This window comes from Phycodurus eques, chromosome 13 (assembly GCF_024500275.1).
Source record: "Phycodurus eques isolate BA_2022a chromosome 13, UOR_Pequ_1.1, whole genome shotgun sequence".
In the NCBI taxonomy this organism is placed as follows: domain Eukaryota; kingdom Metazoa; phylum Chordata; class Actinopteri; order Syngnathiformes; family Syngnathidae; genus Phycodurus; species Phycodurus eques.
The window spans coordinates 16,057,931-16,077,964 of record NC_084537.1 but is presented as its reverse complement, the minus strand read 5'-3'; the positions used below and the strand labels follow the sequence as shown (position 1 = coordinate 16,077,964).

General features: G+C 40.1%; 2 protein-coding genes across 2 annotated transcripts in view; one reads left to right on the top strand and one right to left on the bottom strand.

Moving 5' to 3' along the window:
• Positions 1–9,250, bottom strand: part of LOC133412158 (collagen alpha-5(IV) chain-like) — a 30,666-nt gene extending 21,416 nt beyond the window's left edge. Inside the window, exons 1-6 of the mRNA XM_061695306.1 lie at positions 9,045–9,250; positions 7,100–7,153; positions 1,504–1,593; positions 1,367–1,411; positions 1,236–1,280; positions 1,087–1,149 (exon numbers count right to left, since the gene is read on the bottom strand). Coding sequence (XP_061551290.1) covers positions 1,087–1,149; positions 1,236–1,280; positions 1,367–1,411; positions 1,504–1,593; positions 7,100–7,153; positions 9,045–9,116 — 369 coding nt within the window. The 5' untranslated portion in view covers positions 9,117–9,250. The remainder of the gene's footprint in view (positions 1–1,086; positions 1,150–1,235; positions 1,281–1,366; positions 1,412–1,503; positions 1,594–7,099; positions 7,154–9,044) is intronic.
• The window catches only part of LOC133412160 (collagen alpha-4(IV) chain-like), a 60,094-nt gene that overhangs the window by 24,083 nt on the left and 15,977 nt on the right, over positions 1–20,034 (top strand). The window contains exons 4-22 of the mRNA XM_061695310.1: positions 1,103–1,208; positions 9,173–9,417; positions 9,571–9,669; positions 12,401–12,443; positions 13,812–13,883; positions 14,976–15,110; positions 15,222–15,266; positions 15,342–15,458; positions 15,986–16,051; positions 16,151–16,186; positions 17,084–17,146; positions 17,226–17,261; positions 17,357–17,398; positions 17,479–17,562; positions 17,700–17,744; positions 17,817–17,888; positions 18,289–18,333; positions 18,412–18,465; positions 18,629–18,692. Coding sequence (XP_061551294.1) covers positions 9,629–9,669; positions 12,401–12,443; positions 13,812–13,883; positions 14,976–15,110; positions 15,222–15,266; positions 15,342–15,458; positions 15,986–16,051; positions 16,151–16,186; positions 17,084–17,146; positions 17,226–17,261; positions 17,357–17,398; positions 17,479–17,562; positions 17,700–17,744; positions 17,817–17,888; positions 18,289–18,333; positions 18,412–18,465; positions 18,629–18,692 — 1,060 coding nt within the window. The 5' untranslated portion in view covers positions 1,103–1,208; positions 9,173–9,417; positions 9,571–9,628. The remainder of the gene's footprint in view (positions 1–1,102; positions 1,209–9,172; positions 9,418–9,570; positions 9,670–12,400; positions 12,444–13,811; positions 13,884–14,975; positions 15,111–15,221; positions 15,267–15,341; positions 15,459–15,985; positions 16,052–16,150; positions 16,187–17,083; positions 17,147–17,225; positions 17,262–17,356; positions 17,399–17,478; positions 17,563–17,699; positions 17,745–17,816; positions 17,889–18,288; positions 18,334–18,411; positions 18,466–18,628; positions 18,693–20,034) is intronic.

Genomic DNA, 20,034 nt, shown 5'->3' with positions numbered 1-20,034 from the left:
TGCTTGAAATGTTTACATTATGTTCATTTGGATTGGAAAATATTTTGCTAGCTATTTATATTCTAAGGAAACTCGCTGACTTAGTGATTAGCACAACACCTTTGCTGGGTTTGAATCTCGGCTCAGGCATTCCTGTGTGGAGTTTATAAGTTCTCCCCGTGCTTGCATGTTTTTTTTTCTTTTTTCCGGTATTTCAGCTTCCTCCCAAATTCTAAAACCAGGCTCGTTCGGTTAATTGAAGACTCCAAATTGTCCCTAGAAGTGAGCGCGAGTGTGCATGTTTGTTAATACGTGCGATGCAAATGGCCCAAAGTCAGCTGAGATAGGCTAGGAAATTGATGGACTGAGTTTCCAATGCTGCTCTACATTTGAAGAAATTACAGAAACATCTGTATGACAATTAAGTCTCTCATTAGATGACATTTAAGTTAAGTTAGTTCGATATTAATTTGTTTTTGAAAATTTTGTCTTTTGTTAACAACTGTGATTATTATTTGTCACATTTTTTAAACTACTTCTCAAAATGGGTTAAGTATATTTGGCTTGTGGGTAATATTTCATGATGAATCTAAAATGCAATAAAACCTCTGCAGGGAAATTTAATTTGGCCTTCTGCAAACTTTTGAACAACCAACTGTTCAATGTTTTAGTACTTTTTGCATAACTTGCTGTTCCTGAACAGGGAGCTGAATGGCAAAATTCACAACAGGACCAATGCATTTCCATAGACATCCACCTATATGCCTTTCTGTGACTCTTCCAGTCTCTGTTGCAACCTGCTGCTGCTGACACTGTAAGCTCAGTGGCCTCTTTCATCTGAGAACATCCTGTCTGAAGCCTCACAATGGCCACTAGGCTTAGAGTGTCACATAGTGTCATCAGCAAGTCAAAACAGAGATACAGAGACCCAATAAACCTAACCTTTGAGTCGTATACGTGACTAGGAGACTTCTCAAAAAAAATGGACAAAACCACACTGATAAAACAGGACTGAATGTCAACAATTTGCACTCAGTCGAGTTTCCTTTTCCTTTTCTGAGAAACCTTTTCATGGTATTATATGAAGATATTATATGACTTTCTCACATCTGTTCCATTGCAGCCCGGAACCCCTTGTGGCCCAGGTGGGCCCTGCAGACCCGGGATGCCCTGTGAGTGAGGACACGCATAAGCACGTAATCATTCAGAGGACAAACACAACACATGAGGTAAATAAAAAGAGAGTTTAAGTGCACCGGTAAACCGTGAGAGCCTGCAAACCCCTCTTTGCCTTCGGGACCCTGTCACACGCAACAACATAGATAACGTGAGTTAGTACAACTTTTGATGTGCAATAAATAGACACAAGGCTGTGTGTTTTTGTTACCGGATCTCCCACAGGGCCTACAGGTCCATCCGGCCCAGTGTTGCCCTGCCAAAAACAGAACACAATGATTACCACTATGTTCTTAACACACAATTACAGTTGATATGGTGTTTATAGTAGTAGGACAAGAATTCCACCTTTGGTCCGATTGGCCCAACATGACCATCATTTCCTTTGCGGCCTTCTGGTCCTGGAAGTCCTTGCCCTCCTGGAGCACCCCTGTCTCCCTGGGTGGGACCACACAGGAGAAAGAGGCTCTTAGAAAATGATATTGGAGATCTTTTCTTTTTTTGATTTACTCACGAATGTACTCAAGAGTTTTTGTTTTTACAGGCTAGGTCTGATATTTCTCAGAGAATGATCTTGCTTGGAGGACAGGATAAAAATTCAAAACTAAAAATCTATCCACCCATATTCACAACTGGTTATTTCTACAGAATTAAAGGGTGTCTGTCCGTCTTGAACCATAGAAATATTGTACAATCATCCTTCTTTTCTATCCTTGATTATGGTGATCTCTTGAATCGTCATGCTATTCCTTCAACCCTTCAACGCATTTTTGAACCCCAACTTGCTAAAATTGTGTTTTCTTTATAGCTTGTGCTTTTGGACAAAAGTTAAATACGTTTATATCATTTATTTATATAAAGATGATAAATGTAAATGCGAACAAAGCCTAAACATTGGATATGGTCATCTTTGGTACCTCTTGAAGACATCTGTGTAAAACAAAAGTGTAGACGTTTAATGTTTCTACAGGTGCTTTGTCCCGGTCTCCTGCCATAGGGCTCCGCATAATCACCTGAACCGGAAGGAAGTGCATTAACCTGTTTTACCAAATGCGGAAGTCAGTTGCGGAATAACCCCTACTATCTAATATTAGACATCCCACCTACACGCACCAACATTGAAAGAGCCGGCTTTAGTTACTATGCACTACCATTTGCCATAAAACTTGACTCATTCATTGATCCTAGACAGTTTGAATCATTATTATTAAAATATTACACATATTCTTGTAATTTTTTGCTGCTGATTTTCTCTTTATTTCTGTTGTTGAAAATGTTTATTGTTCCCAGGTCTCTCTTGTAAAAGAGATTTTGAGCTCATTGAGCCCACCTGCTAAAAGAAAAAAGGCTCTCCACTTATCACAACTTGTCACAGTTGAGCTGAGCCTATCCGAGGTGACTTTAAGCGAGAGGCGGGGTAACCCTGAAGGGTCAGAGGTCTATCACAGGGCAGCATACGCCGATGACAATTTAGAGTAGTACGTCTGCCTCACAGTCGAGAGGTTCTGGGTTTGAGACCCAGCTCTGGCCTTCCCATGTGGAGTTTGCATGTTGTTTCCTTTGGGTACTCCATCTTCCACCCGCATTCCAAAAGCATGCATCTTAGCTGATGTGATGTAATGTTGGTGTGAATGGTTGCTAATATGTGCTCTGTAATCAGCTGGCAATCAGTCCAGGGTGCACCTCACCTCTCGTCCAAAACTTGTAATGAGGATAAGCACTATAGAAAAGGGATGAATGCATCAGTATGAGAGCTTTTATACAACCCCAACTCCAATAAAATTGGGACGTTGTGTTAAACATAAATAAAAACAATACAATGATTTGCAAATCATGTTCAACCTATATTTAATTGAACACACTACAAAGACAAGATATTTAATGTTCAAACAGATAAGCTTGATTGTTTTTAGCAAATAATCATTAACTTAGAATTTTATGGCTGCAACACGTTCCAAAAAAGCTGAGACAGGTGGCAAAAAAGGCTGAGAAAGTTGAGGAATGCTCATCAAACACCTGTTTGGAACATCTCACAGGTGAACAGGCAAATTGGGAATAGGTGGGTACCATGATTGGGTAGAAAAGGAGCTTCCCTGAATTGCTCAGTCATTAACAAACAAAGATGGGGCGAGGTGCACCTCTTTGTGAACAAGTGCGTGAGAAAATAGTCGAACAGTTTAAGGACAATGTACCTCAACATACAATTGCAAGGAATTTAGGGATTTCATCATCTACGGTCCATAATATCATCAAAAGGTTCAGAGAATCTGGAGAAATCACTGCATGTAAGCGGCAAGGCCGAAAACCAACATTGCATGGCCGTGACCTTCAATCCCTCAGGCAGCCCTGCATCAAAAACTGACATCAATGTGTAAAGGATATCACCACAGGGGCTCAGAAATACTTCAGAAAACCAATGTCAGTAAATACAGTTCGGCGCTACATCCGTAAGTGCAACTTGAAACTCTACTATGCAAAGCAAAAGCCATTTATCAACAACACCCAGAAACACAGCCGGCTTCTCTGGGCTCGAGCTCATCTAAGAAGGACTGATGCAAAGTGGAAAATTGTTCTGTGGTCCGACGAGTCCACATTTCAAATTGTTTTTGGAAATTGTGGACGTGGTGTCCTCCGGGCCGAAGAGGAAAAGAACCATCCGGACTGTTATGGACGCAAAGTTCAAAAGCCAACATCTCTGATGGGATGGGGCCAATGGCATGGGTAACTTACACATCTGTGAAGGCTCCATTAATGCTGCAAGGTACATGCAGGTTTTGGATAAACATATGCTGCCATCCAAGCAACGTCTTTTTCATGGACGCCCCTGCTTATTTCAGCTAGACAATGCCAAACCACATTCTGCACGTGTTACACCAGCGTGGCTTCGTAGTAAAAGAGTGCGGGTACTAGACTGGCCTGCCTGTAGTCCAGACCTGTCTCCCATTGAAAATGTGTGGCGCGTTATGACGCGTAAAATACAACAACGGAGACCCCGGACCGTTGAACAGCTGAAGCTGTACATCAAGCAAAAATGGGAAAGAATTCTACCTACAAAGCTTCAACAATTAGTGTCCTCAGTTCCCAAACGTTTATTGAATGTTGTTAAAAGAAAAGGTGATGTAACACAGTGGTAAATATGACCCTGCCCCAGCGTTTTGGAACGTGTTGCAGCCGTAAAATTCTAAGTTAATGATTATTTACAAAAAATATAAAGTTTATCAGTTTGAACATTAAATATCTTCCATCCATCCATTTTCTGAGCCGCTTTTCCTCGCTAGGCTCGCGGGCGTGCTGGAGCCTATCCCAGCTGTCATCGGGCAGGAGGCGGGGTACACCCTGAACTGGTTGTCAGCCAATCGCAGCATTAAATATCTTGTCTTTATTCAATTAAATATGGGTCAAACATGATTTGCAAATCATTGTATTCTGTTTTTATTCATGTTTAACACGTGCCAACTTCATTGGAATTGGGGTTGTAGAGTAATAAGCAGGTCTCTCATGAAGAGGTTAAAAATAATGTAATATAATTTGCAGGCACGCAAACCCGTGTCATTTCCATTTCTAGGTTTAGTCTCATTAATTTATAGATGTTTTTGAGTGGAAAATAATTCACATTTCAAATGTGTTTTCAAATCCATCTGGTTTGCTTAGACAAGGTTAAAAACATGAACAATGTTAGCAAAACAATTGCATAAATAACATAAAATAAAATCTGTTATTTAATCTGTTATCATTATTCTTATTTTTTTTTTCAGATTACAGGAACAGATGATGGACAAAAACAACAATATGATAAACACGTAATTCCTATCATAAAAAAAATAAAATAATGATGGCTGAATTCCATTGAGCGGCACGGTCGAGACTGGTTAGCACGTCTGCCTCGCAGTTCTGAGGATCGGGGTTAAAATCTCGGCCCCGCCTGTGTGGAGTTTGGATGTTCTCCCCGTGCCTGCGTGGGATTTCTCCGGGTACTCTGGTTTCCTCCCACATCCCAAATACATGCACAGTAGGTTGACTGAATACTCTAAATTGCCCGTCGGTGTGAATGTGAGTGCAAATGGTTGTTTGTTTCCACGTGCCCTGCGATTGGCTGGCGACCAGTTCAGGGTGTACCTGGCCTTGAGCCCGAAGATCGCTGGGATGGGCTCCAGCATGCTTGGGACCCGCGTGAGGCGAAGCAGTACAGAAAGTGGATGGATGAATTCTATTGAGATTCTGGTCCCATTAAGATGTGGGTGCTTTTAAGTACAAATGAATAAAACAGCTGGGATTTTTTAATGTGGGCCATGAAAAGGGTTTTGCACCACAGAACTTTGGTTTCATCTGGTCCCTCTTGATAAGGTAGGAAACAAGAATGTTGAGAAGCCAATTCCTGTTTGTGTGTGTGTGTCCATGTGTATAGCATTCCATTAAACACCTAGACATAAAATGTCTAAGGCCTCGGTGGGTGGTGGGGGGTTAGTGGCTAAACTGTTATACAGTAACAGGTGGCAAAACAGTTGCTGACGAGAATTCATTAATTGTTTATGGAAGTGTAAACTCACTGAGCAAATTTATTTAAACAAATTAGATATTCTAGGATTTTTTTAAAGTACTAATGAAAGGTGATATATTAAATGATTTAATAGGATATATTATAGATGGCTTGTACATATAATAGCCATTTTCCCCCCCTACAATTTTAAACTGTCCACAGGTGCCTTAGAAAGCTATCTTGACATTCTTCTGTATAAATACACAAAGGATGAAGTACTAGAGCAGACTTAACAGTGACGTGCTGATGAGGCACTGATATTAGAATCAGATATAGACATTTACAGTACAAGCCAAACACAGTGGCACATTTACCATTAAATTGTTGGCCATTAAAAACTGGCAAATTGGTATGTTTCAGACCTGATGCTTGAACCAAATGTTTACTCTGCAGCCAGTAAATATTTATATTCGGTCATATTGTATTCTCAGGGCACTGAATTGATAGCAACTGGACTGTTCTGCTTGTCTTAGAAGATGTTTCGCCTCTCATCCGAGCAGGCTCAGGTTAACATAAGGTGTTTGTCTTCCTTTATTAATCATATCCTGTTTGAATAGTAATCCAGTTCTGAGAAATGTTTGACTTTCATTTGGAGTTAATTTTAGAATGCACTGATAACAGTTGCCTTTGTTTTCATCAAAACCGCGCCAATACATTTGTTTAGTTGTCCAGACTTTTTTTTATTTTTTTATATGCGCAATAAAAAGATGGACTAGTCCATTGGGGAGAAAGGGTGGGGGGGACAGTGAAAATGGTCATGATAGATTAAGCATTTCTGATGTTTTAAAGCATGTGAATGCGCTCTGTTTCCATGGCCATCTTAAATCAGGCGTGGCGCATGGCGTAAATGCGCGGAGGTGGGTTAAACCGGGTTTTCAGAATTTGGTAAACATGCTCACCCGGTGTATTTAAAAAAAGGCGGTCTGCGTCCCGACTTCAGTCACTGCCAATCAAAGCGGCTCCTCTCATTCCCTTTAAATGGGCCACAATGAGTCTCGCATGGAGGCATCTCTGTGCGGGAGAGCCCTCGGTGCGTGACTGGAGCTTTGTCACTGCTCTTACCCGGTGAGGCCATGGGCAGCTTGATTTAAAAACGGTAAGAGCTGGTGTTAAATGCGGGTAACTTAAATAAGTCCCTGGACCTCATGCATCTATCCCCCCACAAACGATCATTCATGTGCCCTCCCCAATCGCTGCGTACCAGCCAGTGAGATGGTTTTAAAAATTTAACAATAATGCAGTCAAAAAATGTTTTTCTACAATGATTCAGAGGGTTTGAAGCCCACTGTTCACCTATTTAGGAAGGAAATACGTCTGCCAGACACCAAACATGTCAGCGGCGCTCAAGTATCTGTTTGCTTGTGCCCTGATCTAATTCACCAAAATCACATTAAAACAGTCACTCACCCGGGTGCCTTTGACTCCTTCACAGTGACACGGTGACCTTCCTCTGCACACACACTGAAACAAATTACACAGTCAAGTGTCACACCTTCCTCTGCTAATACTATCTGTTCATTTGGGCGATCGATGCGTTTGATGGCCTTTACTTGCTGCCTGCAGTAGAGTGTTTACGTGTTTGTGTGTGTGTGTGTGTGTGTGTGTGTGGGGAGGGATGAGATTTTAGCACATACAGGGGATTTATGGGATCAATTTCTTATACCAATAACAGCGAGCCATCAAATTACACAGCACACTCTGCGGTATGAGCCTGAACCTTCTGCATTTGGAATGGCACTTAACTCGGGGCAGTAAGGTACCAGTAAGGTACTGTTCTGCTGTTTATGATTGTTATTATATTGCCACTGAAGCTAGCTGGCTAATGTGGATTCTGTAAGTTAGAGAAATGATTCTCACATTAGTGTGTCGAGGGAGACCTTCAATTGTCCCTCGAGAAATTGTCCAATTTCATTAAATTGGTATGACAATATTGATTTATTTACTACAACTCTCTTTGCCAGTGACGTACAGGGAGAACAATTAAATGCTCTTCCACTGAAGTGGAAGACCAGGGTGTACCCCGCTTCTCGGCCAATGTCAGCTGGGATAGGGTCCAACTTGCATGCTACTCTAATGATGAAAAGTGCTATAGAAAAGAGATGAAGTCTTGTTGTTTGTGTTTTAACAGGCTGTTGGCAGGGATCAAGGTGTTTTGTATTTGTGTGGGACTTGGCAACAAAGTACATTTATTGTCATGTCTTTGGAAGAGTCCTTAATGGAGATTGCTCAAAGTGCTGCTAGATAAAATATAGACCGACAAACAAAACACTTTTTGTTCATGGCTCTGGTCTATTATGATATTTATTTCCTATTATTTAGCATTGAGTATTTGAAGAAGGTTTGAGCAGTAATTCCAAACAACTGTGGGGAATGATCCAATTTCATTTAAAGGAAGAGCTTCCAATTTAAAAAAAATAAAAAAAAAAACAATCACTTTTGTCATATTTGCTTCAACTGTCAGTATGATCCGACAGTAGTACGTATGTAAAATGATCTGTGAGGGGAAAAAAATAAAATCGGCCCTTTCTGCCTCATCACTTGCTGCTAAGTTGATCTGGAAGAAACCACCATGCCTGAGGGAAAGCAACCAATCAGAAACCCGTGACTGATGAGGTGTCAATTAGTTCTCGTGCGCTCACAGGAAGACAGGTCACACTAACAGTTTTAACGATCATGACAGTGATTTATTATAATTATTTTTAATTCCAAACTTCTTTAGTCTGAAAATTATTAATTTACTACAAATAATGGTCATCTATCAATGCCAGGGATATATAGTGACAGAATGACTAAATGGCAGAATTGTATAATTAACCTGCGTGGCAACCTGTTGCCATCATACAACAGAATAATAGCTTTGTGTTCTACTAAACAAAACGGGATTTCACAGTAAGTACGTATGTTTGTGAGTAAATTAAGACAAGATTATTATTCAATATATTCACAGTACTTTTTGTGGCATTTTAGTTTGGTGGTATGGCGTGAGATTTTTAGAATGTCAAATATGTGCTTTGTCTCATTAAAGGTTGGTAAACACTGGTTTGGATGATTAAAGTGAGCAGTTTCTGGATGAGTGTTTTGTTTCATTCAGCGTTCTTTCCTTGTTTTTGCTCCCAAAGACATCTCGCACAAAGGCCCACTAACATGGTCCGACAAAGCGCATTTTGCCTGCTTATATTCACGCACAAACAAACTCTTCTCATCAGGATGCAAGATGTTGGCAGGCACTCTCATTGCAAACACAGCAAAAATCAAGCATTGGGAATGCACATTTAACAAAAAAAAAACACTTTTGCAACTTTTGCTTTGGTCTCTTTATAAGGTTTTTCAAATGAGTGCCAAATGTTCTTACCCTATTGCCCCCGGTGTCCATCAGCATCGCAGCAAACAGGATAAGAGGAAGCAGCGACACTCTTCTTCCCATGATTCTTTTTCCTTTTCCCCTTTTCCCCTTTTCTCTCTTGCCACACAAATCTTAAGACGGAGCGTCAGGAACAATGTGAGAATCCGCTCCCGCCCTCCTGGAAGCTGCGACTGCAATGCACCGCGCACGTTGCTTTCACATTAATTTTCACACTTGTTGATGGTTTGCCCCTGAGAGAGGGGAGGTGCGCAGATGACGTCCAGCCCAAAGATACACGCTCGTCCTCGTCTGCCTTTGAGACTTTTTTACTTTCTGGTTGGACATCATCCTGCTAAGAATGACTTTGAGCATCTGAATTTGGGTGAGTATGATGAACTGTTTGTCACTAACTAAAACGGGGACAAATGTAGTGAGATGAAAGAAGAAAAGCAGTCCCATTTAAAACCTTTTGTTTTATTCTACAGCAAATAAGGATGCTTTCAGGTCGATATTAATTCATTGTTTCGTGCTGCAGTTGTATCAGTCACAGGTGGAAGTGTTGTGTTCACTGACCTGTTCAGAAACAGGCCAAGATGAGATCCTCACGTGCAGCTTTGACATGGTGTGCCCTCAGGTGAGCAGAGTGCATTACAATTACTATATGTCTTTATATTTACTGTTATGGACAATACCGGTCAATAGTTTGCGGTCAACCACACAACTGATTTTTCTTTTTCTTTGAAAACACACCTTTGTATATATTGTATATATATATACACTACCAATTGGATGTTTGGGGGTCACTTAGAAATGTCTTTATTTTCAAAAATATATATTTTTTTCAAACAAAGGCTATATTATTGATTAATTTATTGCCATCCTTATTGGGAAAAAGTGTTTTCCTTTAAAAAAATAAAGACATTTGTAAGTGACCAAACTTTTGAAATGTAGTTTGTTTTGTACTTTATTCATTACAAGGGAATCAGTATCTCAGTTTGTCATGATGTATTTTATGGATTCTCGTAAGCATTTTATATTCAACAATATATTAATCATACAACGATTTCATACAGAAATCAACAAGAATGTATTTTAATCTTGTTTTTATAAGTGGCAAGCAAATGATTGTGATTTAATACAAAATGTACAGCATTTTTACATCCATCCATCCATTTTCTGAGCCGCTTCTCCTCACTTGGGTCACGGGCGTGCTGGACCCTATCCCAGCTGTCATCGGGCAGGAGGCGGGGTACACCCTGAACTGGTTGCCAGCCAATCGCAGGGCACATACAAACAAACAACCATTCGCACTCACAGTCATGCCTACGGGAAATTTAGAGTCTCCAATTAATGCATGTTTTTGGGATGTGGGAGGAAACCGGAGTGCCTGGAGAAAACCCACACAGGCACGGGGAGAACATGCAAACTCCACACAGGCGGGGACGGGGATTGAACCCCGCACCTCAGAACTGTGAGGCTGACGCTCTAACCAGTCGGCCACAGTGCCGCAGCATTTTTACGTATTATTTATTTAAAATTATATTCAGTTAAAATTCACAAATAATTTTTTAAAATTAATTTTAGTACTAAAACATTAATTAAAATTAAAACCAATCTCATAATCCTTAGTGTGTTGCTTTTTTGTTTTTTATTTGATATTTTATAATTAATCCAGAGTATGGAAATAGCTACATTCTCAGTATAGTGCTGCCTTGAAATACGAATGACCTGACTGAGTTTTTCGAGATTCGAGTCCTCGTTTGAAGTATTACAAACATTTTTTTTTTGCTTTGAGTGCAAACATTTGAGATATGAACACTGTATGGTGGCAGTGAACCCAACTCAGATCTCTTCACAACAAGCAGCAGTTTATGATGGTGAGAAATTATTTTAAAAAAAAAGGCTTCAAGCTGTCCCACAGTTTAAAGTTTACTGTCAAACTAAACATAAAATCAAGAGAATTATACTGGATATTTAAAACAATCACATCATTTTCTGTTAAAGTCCTCTATATTAATGATAGCACGTAACGGGAAATGCCATAGACAGGCTAATGAATAGCATCTATTTATTATATCTATATTTATCCGTTGTAACAATTTAAAGAATGGTTACTTGAACAGAAAATGGTGCAACAAGACAAGCAAAAACGACTAATATTACTGCAGATTAATGAGTCAATAGTTGTGAAACTTTTCTTCATTTGTCTGTATGACTATTATACTGCCTCCCAGTGGCCAAGTGACATATGACAGAATTAGCCGCTGCAATGAATGGACCATGATGCACTGTTAAGTGCAATTTTATAGTTATCGTCCTCATTAAAAATCACATTACAAAAATTAAAAAATGAAAAAAATGGGGGGATAGGCTGGATACATGCCAATATATTTCCATTCACTTTAGTGGCGAAAGATTGATTTGAGAAACAAATGTTTTGAGTTACGAGCAAATTCACAAAACAAATTAAACTCATATCTTAAGGCACCACCATAGACTTGTTATTCAAGTGCTGTTTAATTTCCTCAGTAGTTTTGTTGCCTGTGATGTGATGTGGCTGGGATGTCCAAAGTTTAATTGGCCTATGGGGCACAGCCAATTGTGCTCCATGAAATCTGTCTAGCAACAAGTGGCTGGGAAAATATGACATGCTCTGGAGCAACTTTCCTTGTTTTAATGCTAGGTAACTCAAATTTAATTCCAGTTGAGAAGTCTTAAGATGGATCACAGGTCATTTGTGTTGGAATTTCTAACACTGCCACCGGAAGAGGAACTGGATTGTTAAAAAGTACATTAGACAAGTTATGTAATGGTTGTTACCCCACCCAATGTGTTCATTCAATACTTTTTTAGGAATGTACAGCAGTTAAAACGATCCTAAACACACTTCTTGACTGTTTACGCAGACGATCAACACATCTGCAGACTTGCAATTTGCAGACTGTATAAACTGAAAAATGACCTTGTACAATCTATATACTGTATGAAAAGCACTTTTCTCCAAATACTATTAAATTCATTTGGATTATTCTGAATATATCCATAGCCACACAATAGGGTCAGTGGGGTTGACAGTGGGGAAAGTGTGGGTGTTAAGAAGTGGGATCCACCCTGACTGTGAGGCAGACGTGCGAACCACAACTTCAGCTTGTTGCCTCAGTCTGAACGCTGTTCAACAAAGTTCAATTTTTCATTTTAAAAATTGCTGATCTGACTGCAGACGAGACTGCAAACATTTTTGGGAAATTTGGCATTTATCTCATTTTAAATAACAAAAGGACAATAAGTTGTATTGGATTTTATTGCCAATAAGATAGGTATTCAGTGAATATGAATTTAATAGCAGTACTGTTTTACCTTTGCAGGTGGATCCTTGTCCTGCTTGTCACTGCAAAGCAGCTTAATGCAGTAAGAATTCCCTCTCTCTAATTTTCTATAACTGCTCGCTTTAAATACAAATAGCTCACCAGTAGAACAGTTGCACTTGTGAAGCAGCACTACAGCCTACTATAAATATGACACAATGCTATGACTGTTTAATTCGACCACATTACACTCTAATGTGTGTACATAGTTTTCTGTCACCGTGTAGGAATATATTACAGCCACCTTGCAATGCATCATGGTATTCTGTAATAGCACCTTGCCTTGAACAGTGGAGAGTACCATGTCCCTTTTTCCTCCATTATCTTTTCGTGATGATGTCAGCTGCAATTATGTTGCAAAGCATCTCCGTGATATGTTGAAAGCCAGTTTTAGTGCATAATGTAAATGTTATTACTGTGTCATGATTTGATTTTTATAAACCGGGCCATACAGCTGTACGATGAGAGCAACAACTTTAATCATCCAACAAGTGTGGTTATTGTACTTAGCAAATGTTAATATGTGGATATTGACATCACACTAAACACTGCACAGTGGAATTCAACCAACATTTTCCAAATGGAGTTTTGGTGTTAACTCCAAGGGCTCTACAGTCGGGACTGGCATCTGTGTTGAGGCAGGTTAGACCTGGTGTTGGTAGTTTTGTGGACCAGAGCACCCCGACGCATCTGCTGTGACAATAAACATGGAACCATATACATAACTTTCAGAAAAGTGTCTGGCTCCTCAGTATAATATCAGCAGTACAATGAATTCACTATCAATCACATACTCTCTACTTATTGTAGGCCCGCTGCACACCGAGCGACGCAATTCAACGTGACTGAATTGGAAAAGTTGTGTAGAAATTATAGTCCACGATTCACACCCGCAACCCAGGCGATTGACCTTCACACACAGACCAACTCGCTGCAGTGGAAAAATAGAACAGAATAGAATAGAACTTTATTAATGATGACCTGCGGCTTTTACACTTTTTACACAGTAGGCCACAGTAAATAGACAGTATATTAATCTATCTAAGTATTGGGTTGGGTGATGTTGTGACCGACCGCACAGGAAAATGTGAGATTAGTTTCAGTTTCTCGTGTATAAACTCCTCCAAATATTTTGCGCTGTTGGCAAAACATTTCTTGGGTGTTTGTCAGAGCAGTAAATGTCTGCGTTTCGGGTGGGAAGGGTTTGCCTTTGGAGGTGGAGTGTGGGTTGTTAGCAACCTATTTGGAGAATGATAAGGGTTTCTGGAGCTCTCTCATCAAGGTCAGGGTCCTTATTTGGCCATTTGGTAAACGCTGACCTGTTGGAGGCATTCCTCCAGCTGCTGACTTTCCCCAGGGAAGTTCTTGTGTTTATTTTCTGCAAATTTTTTTTTTTTTTTTTTTTTTTTAGGGAAATGTGGAAGGGCCATGTGATGGGAGAGATTGTTCTGTGTGCCGATGTCATCCTGCCAAAGGTGCACGGGTAAGGAGTGTATCTAATCAAGACTGCTAATCTATCCCATGCAATGCAAAAATATGACAATGAAAATGATGATTCCCACATCCACACAGCTACTGTGACATAGGACTCATACATCCCTTTTAGATCTCTACCGTATATGTAACATTTAGATGTACACGGTAGACAGTTTTTTATAGTGCTCACTGAAGCAGACCAAGATTGTAATCTTTAACGCCCTCTGTTGGGGAGAAAAAGGTTATACTGAATTTTTGTGATCAGTGTTGCTATTGGACATTTAGTTATCTATCTGGCCACTTGTGCTTTTCAGCAATGCTATGTGTGTGTGTTTTTTTTTTTTTATTTTACAACCAAAGTTTGACAGTTTGGTTATTTAGTTCTTTCGCCACTAGAGAGAGGAGCAGCTGAATGCGAGAGGAAGATAACTTGGTCATAAAAGTTGTCTTAAAAATGAATTATTTGCCTCCCCCGAGTCAGTAGATTTGTCAGTAAATAAGAGACGAGAGCATCACTATTCAGTGAATATAGTTTTTGTGACGTTTTGTTTAGTGGTGTGCCGTGCAATTTTACTGATGTAAAATATGTGTCTTGGCACAAAGGTTAGGAAACACTACTTTAGATGCAAGGTATAGACATGCGTTTTGAATAGCTCTCACTGGAGCAGTCCAAACTCGTAATCTTTGATGCCCTCTGGTGGGGACTCACGCCTTGTGCTAGGGACCACAAAAATGGATACACCCTGGAGTGTTCCAGTCAATCGTAGGGCACATATGGACAAACAACCATTCACATTCACAACTACGGACAATTTAGTCTTTAATGAGCCCAACATGCATGTTTCCTGCAATATGTGAGGAAGTCGGAGTACCCGGCGAGACAAGAGCGTCTGCCTCACAATTCTAAGGACCAGGGTTGAATCCCCGGGCCCGCCTGTGTGGAGTTTGCATGTTCTTCCCGTGCCTGTGTGGGTTTTCACGGGGCACTTCGGTTTCTTCCCACATCCCAAAAACATGGATGGATGGATAAAATAACAATGTTTGCTACAACAATGTAGCAAACTATACTCCACCAGGGTGAATAACAGCTTCTTTGTAGGGATCGCCAGGTAAATCAGGCAAGCAAGGACCTCGGGGTCCAATGGGACCATGGGGCAGTGAGGGCCAGGCTGGAGAGAAAGGCAGGTTGGGAGCACAGGGATCACCAGGCCCAGAAGGGCTCAAAGGAGACCGGGTAAGCTCTTGTACAGTTATATATAAATATTAGTTATAATTGTCATGAAAAATGGGGTGGATAATTTATTAGGCTTTTTTTTTTTTTTTTTTACTTTCCTGGATATTTTAGGGCAAAACTGGACCACCTGGTTTTCCTGGTCACGAGGGCTCATTGGTGAGTTTAGCATTATTCACGACCCCCCTCTTACTTCTTGCACAATCTTTAGAAGGCATCTGATCATGTTTTTAGGGTCACCCTGGAGCGGGTGGTGAGCCTGGTTTGCCTGGAGTAGACGGCTGTGAGGGGGCTCGGGGTAAACCTGGGGTCCCGGGTATTCCTGGCCTGGATGGTCTGCATGGAACACCTGTGAGTAGAACAACTACTCTTCTGATGTTTCACCCATGACCAAGACTTTCATTTATTTATCCTAACCAAAATGTAGAAAATTCCAAATATACCAGGCAGCTGTGGCTTACGCTAGCTCCCAGCATTTCCAAAACACTGAACCATGAATATTCATGTTTTATATATTTCTTTATTTTAACCTATCTTCATTATTCACTGAAAAACTGACTCTCTCAACTATTTCCTATTTTTGTGCTCAGGCCAAATCAAGAACTGTTTGAAACAGTGAGTTGAGGAGCTTCATTTAGACAAAAATACTCATTTGCAATTACAGCAAGGTATAAACCTTTTTGCTGGGATTGTTGATTATTCGCAGAGTTTTGCACTTTGCAGCATATGTAGAGAACATTGAGGTCATTAATGAGATTAACATCCAACGTGAATGATCAAAATGTAATCATGTAATGCGAGTTTGTGTCAACTCATTGAAAATCCTTTGTGTGTTAAATGTATATGCAGTATGAAGTAATAGTGTCTCTCCTTATTAGGGATATCCTGGACCAAAAGGGCTTAAGGGAGAACCCTTGTATAGTGATTCCCTTCCTGGACTTCCTGTATGATTCCTTTTAAAAAAAAAAGTTCATTTTAAACATAAGTCCAGTAATCATTACTATTTCTATTCATGCCATTTTGTTGTTGTTTTTTTCTCACAGGGAGATCCCGGTCGACCTGGAGATCGTGGTCTTCCAGTACGTATGTTCTCTTCACCTTTTGACAGTATAGCGGAACCTTTAAAATTGAAGAATGTTGAGAATTTGAGTTCTTCCAAATGTTCCAGAAAAAAATGGATTGATTCTTTGCATCTCACTGACAATCATTAGACTCCCAGAATCAGGCTTCGATCAAATTCAGCCTGATTATTAGTACTGTATGTGTGTACCCCACTTAAAAGGTTGCATGTTTTTTTTTGGGATGCGACCACAGAAGGATACCAGTCATGACAAAAGGGAAAAACTGTTAATAACTATAGAACCAGAAATTGAATTTATTTCCATATAGGAAACAGACCTACTACTCAGTACAATATGAGTAATACAATTAATAATGTAAATAAGATAGACAAATATATTTCACCAAGCAGATGACATGCTGACCATACTACCACTTCAACCAAGGGTGTCCAAACAACAGCGCAAGAGCAATTTGCGGCTAAAATCTGTTTTATGTACCTCTTGTGAGAAAGCAAAGTGTGGCGAGTCTGTCCCCGAACTGCATTTAGTGAAATCGGGCAACCGATCATTGCCAACAATCTCTCAAAATATCCTCTCTCTCTCTCATTTTCAGCTCTTTCCTCTCTTTGTGGGAATCTGCTTCTTGCTTGACGTTCACACCGTTGTTTTGGGATTCATTAAAAAAAATAATGCAGTTCAATATTCTCTATGTGGAACATCAAAACACGATAGTCTCAGTTTTTCCAATGCAGCGAGAAAGATGACTTTGCATGCCAACTTGAGTCAAGGAAAGGATTGCATTCAACTTTGGAGGTTCGACTGTACATTAGTAGCCCTCAACTGTGTGATAAAATAAAACAGAAACGGCACTGTTAAAATCTCTAAGAATAATATATTTCATTTCTATTCATTCAGGGCCCAGTAGGAGACCCTGGACCTAAAGGCTACATTGGGGCTCCAGGCCCACCTGGAAATCAAGTGAATATATTTCATATGATGAACTGGAATACAAATACTACCATTTAGTGATCATTAATGCAATTGTTGCTCTACTTAGGTCTCGATAGGGATTAAAGGTATCCGAGGACCACCAGTGAGTTACTTTCTATACAATCATTGCAGCTCCATGTAAACAACACGGATTAATAAGCCACATAAATAGGATAACAACAATTGTGTTTGTAACAGGGGGACCCTGGAAGACCACAGCCAGGCACAAAAGGAGACGACGTAAGACACCTATTTTAGTTTGAGCTTGTGATTGTGTGGTGCAAATCTCTTCGCCACTTTCCTTCCATGGACTGTGCCAGGGTGAACAAGGTCCGCCCGGTCCAGAAGGACCAGAAGAAGTCATTGAGTTTCCCCCAGATTTCCTCCCACCCAAAGGTTACACGGTATGTGTGAATCGTTGCAAATCTTCTGAATGATTTGGGAAATCATCATGAACATTTTAGTCCTTTAGAATGTATTTCTCTTGACAACTATCCATTAAATCCTCTTCTATGCTTTGTGTTTTTTGTGTCCATTTCAGGGAGACAGGGGTCCCCCTGGACAATGTGGACCAAAGGGCAAACAAGTGCGTTGAAATCTTCTGGCACAGATATAAAAACATGAGGGAATTTATAATTATTGCTGTATTTTTCAAAAGGGTGGCCGGGGAGACTCCTTCAGTCAAGGAATGAAAGGAGAGGCAGGAATTCTTGGTTTCCCTGGACTTCGGGCAAGTCACTTTACAAGGATCACACATAGGAAGCAAGCTTAATGTTAACTCACAATGGGAAACGCCATAGATAGGCTAATGGAAATTAGCAAAGGTAATAGGGTCATTTTAAACCATCAAACAAATTTAGCCTTGCTAATGTCACTTTGACAAAAACAAGCCAGGAAATTACACATTCTAACACATTTTCTCTGATAACTGGAAACAATTTGTACTGCTCGAGTTTAGCTCTGGTTTTAGTATCATTTGCTGACAAGTCAACACTACCTGTGTCTCACTACTGCCACCATCAGTCAAAGGCATGTGCAGTTTTTGTGTAATATGTGCGGCTTATTTATTGGTACACTCAACAGATCGAATTTAACAGTATTCTTACACTAATATTTTGTTTTCTTTTTAGGGTTTTTCGGGGTCACCTGGCAGTTCAGGACCTTTAGGACCTGAGGTACAACCAGCAATAGATGACTAAACACAATCCTAAACCTACTGTAAGAAAGGTAAACTTACATATGTTGATATTCAGGGTTTACCAGGGGATAGGGGGCTTCCAGGTCTCATTGGAACAATTGGACCAAAGGTGAGCTTTCCCAATAAATCCTTATTTTTGAACTGTAAGTGAACATGATACAGGGCTTCAATTGTAAAACAGTAAGGTGCACAATTTCAAATGTACTGTAAATATAGGAAGAAGATTCCAAATCTCATCCACCCATGAATCTGACTTTTGTCACATTTAACAGGGCTATCATGGAGATCCAGGTCTTCCTGGTCCCTTGCAGTATTTGAAAGGGTCTACTCTCAGAGGTGAGATTTGAAGTATGTACAAGACTGTAGACATGAGGGGTGGGACAAAAAAACAACACCAAAAATGATATATTGCACAGTACAGTACAGACTGATGTCCAAGAAAATTTGTGTCGTGCCAAATGACACGTTTGAATTTGATTTAGTAATCATGTCTGCCTCATGGTTCTGAGGTTCGGGTTTGAATCTTCGCGTGCGGAGTTTGAATTCCCCCTGTGTATTCAGTATTTTGCACACATTTTAACAGAGTTGGGAGTAAGTCACATATGTGCAAGTCTCACGCAAGTCCCAAATCACTGCGGGAAAAAAAATGAAGCAAGTCAAGCGGAGTCGCCACTAAATTTCAAGCAAGTCGAGTTAAGTCATTACTTGGTTTAAACAAGTCGCAAGTCAAGTCATGCACGCTTGTGCTACTAGCAACATACTGTATATTGGAGTGTTAATAAAAACAAATTCACCATTTTTCCCCCCAATAAATCATAACACTAAAAAAAGTATTTGCACCTTATACAAGTTAAATCTTCTAGCATCTTCTAGCTCTTCTGGCATCTTCTAGCTCTTTCGTCATGCCCACAAACGTCACTGCACTTTCTTATATTTTTTCCCCATCTCCACAACACTAGCAACGCCGCTTCACTTGTGCACTCACATGATATTTTAGGGGCTACTTTCTGCTCTAGAGTGCAAGAGAGAGAAAAACAAGTGACTTTTGCGTGCCTATGAACCGAAACAAAAGGTTCCGACAATGATCGTAAAGCGTCCCACTCCAAGTTACCATACGTAGCTGTACTAAAACGTTCACAATCACATTTATATTTTTAATCGTCCCAAACCAGTCTATGAAACCAGTTAGCTAGTTTGACCAGCTAGCTAAACTGTTAAATTAGCTTACCTGTCTTTGTGAGTTTTGTATTTACGGATGAAGTTCGATATTGTTGTGTCTTTAATGCACGAGTTGGAAGCCTTGCAGGTTGCCATTTTTTTTTTATAAACTTCATCATCAAGATAATCCTTGAATCCAAATTGTATTATCTTTGAGGCTCCTTCCATCGTTGTTCATCAAAGTGGTCATGTCACAATGCAGACTGTGTTGCAGTTTGGCGCAAATGATCTCCCAAACTGTCACAATTAAAACGCAGATTTCCAACTCTAAACGAGATGGCTTGTCAAGTCATGTAGATCAAGTCGAAGTCAAGTCAAGTCTCTTGGCTACCAAGTCAAAGCCTAGTCAAGTCTTTCTAAAGTGTTTGGCAAGCAGGTCGCAAGTCATAAAACTGGCAACTTGAGTCATTTGACTTGAGTGCCCCCATCTCTCCATTTTAATATGCATTATTTTATATGC